This window comes from Corvus brachyrhynchos, unplaced genomic scaffold, assembly GCF_000691975.1.
Source record: "Corvus brachyrhynchos isolate BGI_N302 unplaced genomic scaffold, ASM69197v1 scaffold91, whole genome shotgun sequence".
Classification (NCBI taxonomy): domain Eukaryota; kingdom Metazoa; phylum Chordata; class Aves; order Passeriformes; family Corvidae; genus Corvus; species Corvus brachyrhynchos.
The window spans coordinates 4,354,231-4,362,375 of NW_008236442.1; the positions used below are offsets into that span (position 1 = coordinate 4,354,231).

An 8,145-nucleotide genomic window follows, 5' to 3' on the forward strand; every position below is an offset into this window, starting at 1 on the left:
CGGCAACGTGCTCTTCGCCTGGCTCATCCTCAAGGACCGGCACCTGCAACGCGCGCCCTACTACCTGCTGCTGGACCTCTGCCTGGCCGACGGGCTCCGCTCGCTCGCCTGCTTCCCCTTCGTCATGCTGTCGGTCCGCAGCGGGGCCGCCTGGCCCCACGGGCCCCTCAGTTGCAAGGTGCTGGCCTTCCTGGCCGTGCTCTTCTGCTTCCACGCCGCCTTCCTGCTCTTCTGCGTGGGGGTCACACGCTACATGGCCATCGCCCACCACCGCTTCTACGCCAAGCGCATGACAGGCTGGACCTGCCTGGCTGTGGTGTGCATGGTGTGGACCCTCTCCATGGCCATGGCCTTTCCCCCCGTCTTTGACGTGGGCACCTACAAATTCATCCGGGAGGAGGAACAGTGCATCTTCGAGCACCGCTACGTCAAGGCCAATGACACGCTGGGCTTCATGCTCATGCTGGCGGCCGTCATTGCCGCCACCCACCTGGTCTACATCAAGCTGCTCTTCTTCATCCACGGCCACCGCAAGATGAAGCCAGCCCAGCTGGTACCGGCCATCAGCCAGAACTGGACCTTCCACGGGCCGGGAGCCACCGGCCAAGCGGCTGCGAACTGGACGGCTGGCTTTGGCAGGGGGCCCACGCCGCCCACCCTTGTGGGCATAAGGCAGGCTACCCACAGCCAGATCAAGAGGCTGCTGGTGCTGGAGGAGTTTAAGATGGAGAAAAGGCTCTGCAAGATGTTCTACATGATCACCTTGCTCTTCCTGCTGCTCTGGTCCCCCTACATTGTGGCCTGCTACCTGCGGGTCTTCATTAAGGCCAGCTCCATCCCCCAGGTGTACCTGACCACCTCCGTCTGGATGACGTTTGCTCAGGCAGGGGTCAACCCGATCCTCTGCTTCATCTTCAACAAGGAGCTCAGGGTCTGTCTCCGAGCCCACTTCCCATGCTGCCAAAGCATCCAGAGCACCCAGGGCACCATCCTTTGCGATCTCAAGAGCTTTGGGATGTAGGGGGGCTTTTCTCTTTCTCAAAAAAGAAAGATGGATATAAATTTCCATATTTCTGCATATGAGCTCAAGAGAGTGTGACCTGTGGGGGACATACTAAACCACCACCCAGCACCCAAACCTTAGGCTGTAAGAAGCTATTTTATTTATTTTTCTATATTTTGTGTATGCTCTCTTCAGAACATAACAGGTTGCTGTCTATGGGAACAGGTACTTGAGCAGAACACCCCCAAACCTTAGGCAGTAAGAAGCTGTTTTTTTCTTTGTGATTGTGTGGTTTTTAAAAACAAAACAGGGCTCCGAGTTTCTGGTCTTGCTTCTAACGTTTCTAAACATGATTCCAACAGATATGGATTAAGGCCATGACATTTTTTTTGTTTCCCTATTCCTGTCTGTTTTGATAAAGGCTTAACAATTTTACTCATGTAATATTTGATAAGGGCCAAGACAATTTTATACTAAAGTTATTTTTGATGACCTCAAGAGGTGTTGTTTTATTATAATTTGATTTTAAGTAAGTGAAGAACATGAAGAGGACGTTCCTAATGTGGTCAGAAGTCAGTTTTGGTGGGAGCTGTTGGGTTCATTCATTCTCAAATGGTTTGAGTATTTGAAGCAGTTAGTTATAACTTTTGCTTGACATACAAACAGTGTAGAACTAATTTCAATTTTTCTTGTTGCACTATTCATTTGGTAATATTTCAGAACTATTTGTGAAATGTGATTTTAAAATACCAACTTTAAAAATAAGCAACTATAGCAGTTTTTAAAACCTAGATTGAAATTCATATTTTACTGCCTTTATAGGAAGTTATCTACAAACCTGGGTAATACTTGTACATTTTGACTGTTTTCTTTAATAAAATATTGAAAACCTTTACTGTATGTAATTGTTTCAGAATGGCAGCATTCTGCTTTGCTGACAAATAACTTGTGTATGTGGAAGGTTGTATGTCTTGTGTCTGAGTAGATTTCACAGCTAAGGTTATTATGGACAAGCACAATCCTTATTTGCTGTTAGATCTCAATTTAGGTGTTTATACCAATAAAAGTGACTAAAGCTATTTTTAAGAAGACTTAAATTCATGATGGGCAACAGGTTTAAAGAGCACAATTCTTTGTGTCTGCTGAAACCAAATTTCTGTTGTAGCTAATTGCTCTTCTGTTAATGAAAGAGTGTGTAATTGTGGATCGCTAATTTTAGTTGGCAAAGCAGTTTTTTACCACTGTGGCTTGGTCAATACCATACTCATTTATAAACTATATTCTTAGTGGGAAGCTTACATTTATTAAGCATGGCATTTTAACCTGCTCTGTTGTTCTACAAAAACTTCTCTGCAAGTATTTTAACCAGTAACCTGGTGGCAGGATCCTGGCACAACTTCTTAGCTGTCTCAGAGGAAGCTGTCCCTGAGGTGCTTCCCTTTCTGATGGATCATGTAACATTTAACAAACACGTGCTGGGGCAAGTCTCACGCAAAATGGCAGGGATATAGCCTCAGTTTACATGAAGAAATCTACATCTGCCAAGTATTTCTGTAGAGAGTAGTCTAAAATTGGTAGACATCATCTGAGAAATAATTGTCCTGTGACTATGAAGGGAGCACAAAAGAGACATGGCAGATCAGAAGAGGACAAAGGTGGCAGCTTCAGACTGAGACAGGGAATGAAATGTGGGGTTCCTGGTTTGGTTTAACCCTTGTTTTCCACGCTCAACTTGGATTTGGATACCAGAGAGGCAGCATTTCCTGCAGGGCATAAGGAGAAGGTTGCACTTTGAGTTTTTTGGTACAGTTGCAGTACCAATGCTGCCAGAACTGGGCTAAGAAATAGGACCATGGATGGGGTATCTTTAAAACAAAGAGAGACATAAAGATCATTTCTAAAGCACTTTGAAAATGCACCTGGGTACAGAAGGAAAGCTGTCACATACTTCAGATCACAGCAGCAGCTGGTTATCAGTGCTAATTACATTTTCAAGCTGGAATATCAGATGATAGCTTAGTGAGTCTTGGAGAGTAATGGGGTAGGGCTGTGTTACAAAGACTATGCGGCAAGGCATGGATGCTATTGCTGGGAATTGTGTTCCAAGTATGCTTTACACCCCTGATTTACTTTTAGGTCTTTTCTGCAGGGTTCCAACTTTTGAAACTTTTCTCATATCTCATATTTCCCTCAGAAACTGCCTACGTAGTAAGGGCATAGAACTGTGATCTGTAGCTCAGATCTTTTGCCATCTTTTTCCTAATCCTGCTGGTAACCAAGCCAATATTTTCTTTCTCTTTACTCTATTAAAAATGTCTGATATTTTGGCATCCTCTCTCTCTTCCAGGCTATAAGTAGTATGGTTATGATTCTATTTAAACCACAGAGATGGGAAAATAGTTATTTTAAAACCTCCTTAAAAGCTGCAAGAACCAGATTTTTCACTTCTAGAAAAATTGAGCACAAGTTGTAGAGTCAGTCGTATAAGCGGGGGATGAAAACTCACCTTTGGGTGACTTGATGGTTTTATTTAGACTTGGCTTATCAAGCAGTGCTTCTGTATTGAATACCATCCTCTGTGCAGAGGCATCCCCCAGCTCAGTGGTGGCCTCACGAGATGGGTGAGTTGGTTCTTATCTGGTGAAGATAACTGGTGCTTTGCTATCACCCATCAGTGGCAGCCAGACCCAGCCTTGCTACAGCACAAGCATACAAAAAAAAAAATTATCTATATACCACGCCTTTTGCTTGCACACAGCTTCCAGGGCTGTCTCGGGACTTCTGATATACTCTGAGGGCAAAATCAGTGCTGTTTGAAGTTAATGTTTGAAGTTAATTTTATACTTTAGGTATTTGTAATGTCAGTCAGATTATGATCCTGGCTGTGGTAGTACAAAAGAGAAGGAACTCCAGTAGCTTTAATTCGGGGTTTAGATGGGTGTTGTACAATAGGGCTTAATTCCAAAAGATGTGAAACCAAGTATCAAGGACATGGCAGAAAATTAAATTGGTGCCAGCACACCAACAAACACCCCTTTGCTGGCTGAGAGTGCACCAAGAAAGTAGGGAAAAGCAGAAGGGGCTGGAGAAGCACCAGGGGATAAATATTTCTTCTGAAATCTGAGGAAATACAAGAAAATGGGGGGGAAAAAAAAGGAAAAAAAAAAAAAAAAGTACTTCCAAATCACAGCATTAATGTTCTCATAGCAGCCTTTACTCTGCATATGGGGAAAGTGGGTCACAGAGATTAAATGCTTTGACCAAGATCAGAGAAGGGGTGTCGGGGAGGATGAAAACCAGCTCCGGATTAAAAAAACAAAAAGAGAGAAATAATGTTGGGGAGAATGGAATGAGCACAGGGAGACATGGCTGCTGCTGTTGGGACTGTGAGGTGTGGCTGTAAATCCTCCCTCCCGCAAAAACCAGTGTGCTTTCGGTCTCACTCAGAAGGGCCAGTGACTGAGACTCAGTGAGAGCTGGGTGTTAATAATTACCCCACGTCAGAAGCTATTGCTGCCTGTACAAGTCCTGGGCTCACTTGCAAAAACTCAGATGGTTTGAACCCCCGTCCCCATCCCCACTGACCAAAACACAACGTGCTTGGAAGGTTTGGTGGGCTGCACAGCAGTGGGGCTCTCCCAGCTCTTCCATCAACCTGTGCTTGACCAGAGTGTACATTCAGTCTTCTCCCTACCTCTCCAGGCAGCTGCATGATAGTTTCCCATATTCTGGGCACTGCAAGTGCTGAGTACTACAGGAAATACCAATATCATCTCCCCCAGAGATTCTTCACAGTCTGGCTCAGAGGTCACAGCGTGCTGCTTCTGCATATCTGTGGTGAGGGATTGCAGTTGTGCTGAGAGCTGCTCCGGAAAAATCTTGATTGCTGCTGGCATCTTCACTCACTCACCAGGTATTTAACACGTTCCTTACAAGTGTTACCAGTCAAAATCTTGAAGTCAGGGGAGGTTTTTAGTACAGACTTAAATGTCAGGCCAGCTTGAAAAATGACACTGGTCTGAAATCCCAGTTAGCAGCTAAGATGATCTCTGATTTACAGCACTCAGTGCCTGCAGTACGCTGAGGTGCTTGTAGCTCTGCTGTTAGATTTGGAAAGAGTTTGCTAGGAAAGGAGCTGAAATATTTGGCTTCAGCCAAATTATGTTGTTGGGTAAAGGTCTCATTCAGAGACCTAGAGGTGGAGAATGAGCAGGGGATGTGTAGCCTACATGCTGTCATCATTTGCTTTTCCAATACCAGTCTGCAGAGAGGATGCAAAGCTGCCTCCCAAAATGGTGCAAAGCCAAGTAGCCTCGAGGAAAAGGGCAGGAATTTGGCTTAGTCTGATAGCAACAGTTCTTTCCTGAGGCTCTACCTGGATGTGGTACAGCTACATCTTCAGAAGGCTGCTCTGCCATATGCTGTGGGACTGCCCTGGGACACATTGTGCAGAGCTCAAAGGATAGCAAAGCTGGCATTTGCCCTCTCTTCCCAGAAGAGGATGCATGGAGTTTGGCTGGACCTCTGCCACCTACCCCACGTGATTAAGCGCAGTCACCTTGCTCTTTAGAGGCACCTGCACTTGCTCAGAACTGCCAACAAACCACCCTGAGGGACGTGGCTCCAGAATAACTATCACATATTGGCAGAATGCAATGCTAAGTATCACTTCATTAGCTCAGGCTGCAGATTGGATCGTTCCACACAGTATCAGAATACCCCAGAAACCTTATTAGATAGTTATGCTGCAAATCAAAAAATTATTAGAAACATGGCAGGGGGGCTGTTTTCTAATAGATGTTTCCTAAAGTCATCATTTTTAGCACAGCTTCCTTTGTAGTTGCTCAAAACACTGCACAGGCTATAATTAACTCTATTGTGATAGGAACCAGGAAGCATTTTGCATGCTACGATGTTCTTATGCTTCAGAATATTAAAAAATATGTGACGTGTTGAAGAAATGTAGCCATTCGAGAAAGACCATCAGTGAAGATAGTCTCCTAAAAGCTGGTGCCAAGTCGTGCTGGGTTGGGGCTGTGCCTATGGACATCTTACCCCAAACCTCCTTTTTTGCTGGTGACCTCTGATGCCATGTCATTCCTGAAGGACCTTGTGTGGGGTAAATCCTTACTCATCCATTGGTTGTAGAACTGGTGACCAGGAGCTGATTTTCCAACTTGACATCTGTGGCACTCTGACCTTCCCTAGAGCTGCTGATGCTGAACATCTCCGAGCCTGTTTTCACTTGGTACAAGTCATTAACTGCCCCACACCTCGATGCTTTATCCCAAGAATGATTAGTTATTCACCTGTGTAACACACAGAACCACTGATGGCAAGAGCATTATCACGGGTGAACAATCGCTAACTACATGAGCTTTCATCACTTAACTTTAAAGTCAAGCTCAGCCTTTCGCGCAAGCTGTTGCATTTCTGTATTTCTATTCATGTTTAATGACCTCAGTACTTGCACTCTGTCTTTGATTCAAGTCATGCATGGCTGTGCTGTGGACGTATTTATTGGAAGGCCACTGTCTTCAGTGCCGCATTTTTCACGTCTGCCGTGACCGGGTTGATAGCGCAAAGCACTTTGTGTAGGAGGCTTTCAAGTTCAAAGCTTGTCTTGCAAGGGCACAGGGAAGCTGTGAAGTCACAGCTAATTTTAGGCAGTCATCATGGCATTCATAGAGTAGGCAGAAAGAAGAGATTGCCCAGTGGAGAGAAAGCCCATCCTAATGTTTCTGAATGTTATTTACTGGTATGTCATTAAAGAAATAATTCTGTGTTTGTGTGAGGATGATTAACCATTGGAACAAATCATCCAGAGAATAAATGGATCCTCCATCTGTGAGACGTGCAGTGTGAGCCTGCGCTCCTGCCCACGGCACACCTGCCCGGAGCCTGCTGCCTGCCCAGCCAGGGTCCCTGTGCTGGGGTCTGGGGCTCAGCCTCAGCACATGGGCAAGAAAAGGAAATCAGGGCACCAGAACCCTCTTTGTCTCAGGGTGATTCACTCCTTCCTTTTGCTCCCTGTTTTACAACACCCATTTTATCATAGCATATAAACAGCAGTGCTTGCTTCTCTCAGAAATTTTAGCAGAGGTAGAGCTAAAATGGCTTTGTCATTAAAGAGGGAAACACAGGAAGATTCAGAGGAAGGGCTGAAGTCTGGGTGCTTTCTGACAGTGAGAGAAAGAGGAATGATTTAGTGGAATATTACCTCACTGCAGCGAACCACTCAATCTGTCCCCATCTGTCACTGAGCACTTGCAGGAGGGTGATGGAAAGGAAACCGTTGAGTAGCTTGATAGTCAAGTAAATCAACTGGGCTTTTTCCTTTTCTTTTCCTTTCCCTCCCCCATTAGGCCTTGCACACTCCCACTACACAGCAGGTCCCTCAATGTGCTGTGCCAAGGGCGAGGGGACAGTCCCCTGGGTGCCCCAGGGCTGCAGTGGCCCTGGGGCAGAGAGACCAGCTCTGGGTGCCCACAGGGCCGAGCTGCCCCTGGGAGCCAGTTCCAGCAGGGCCCCAGGAGACATCTGGGTGTGGAGGAAGGCAGATGAAGAGGCAATATGCTCAGCCAAGCTGCAGTGACTACGGGGGGGAGAACATGGGCACCCGAGCCAAGGAACCAGCAGCATCACAGGCAGAGGTAAAGCAGAGCCATGGTGTGAAAGGAGGGACATGTTTGGGCTGAGCATCACCAAAGTACTTCCTGGAAGGGCAATGAGAGAAGCTGCAGAAACAGGGCTCTGCAGGACATGCCACAGAGCTGCCAGTGGGAACAGAGGGGTTGGCGATGATTTTCCTCCCCAATAGATCCAAACTCTCAGCAAGACAGACTCTTTCTTACTGTTTGTGCAATATCTGTCTGAGCCTAAGTGCTGATGTAAACCCAATCCAAATAGTTGAAGGCTCTGTTGCATTGTGTGAATGGTTTGTTAGCAACTTTGGGGAGTTTAATAAAAGGGTGAGGAGGGAGCTGAAATTATGATGCCACCACCGTCAGGAAGTTTTGCTGTTGGATTTGAAGGGATGGGGAACCTTTCTGTCAAGGTTTCATCCATGTGAGAAAAGAAATTGGAGAGGAAAAAATTAAAAACCTACTAATTTAACAGGATGCAGTGAAATTTTTGGAAAG

The 8,145-nt window shown here is 45.8% G+C and overlaps 1 protein-coding gene across 1 annotated transcript; it reads left to right on the forward strand.

Moving 5' to 3' along the window:
- Nucleotides 1–6: 6 nt before the first annotated feature.
- GPR27 (G protein-coupled receptor 27) lies at nucleotides 7–2,082 on the forward strand. Its single transcript, XM_017747233.1, has one exon. It carries the CDS (start codon nucleotides 125–127, stop codon nucleotides 1,019–1,021), a length of 897 nt encoding a protein of 298 aa, XP_017602722.1. The 5' UTR covers nucleotides 7–124; the 3' UTR covers nucleotides 1,022–2,082.
- The last annotated feature ends 6,063 nt before the right edge of the window (nucleotides 2,083–8,145 follow it).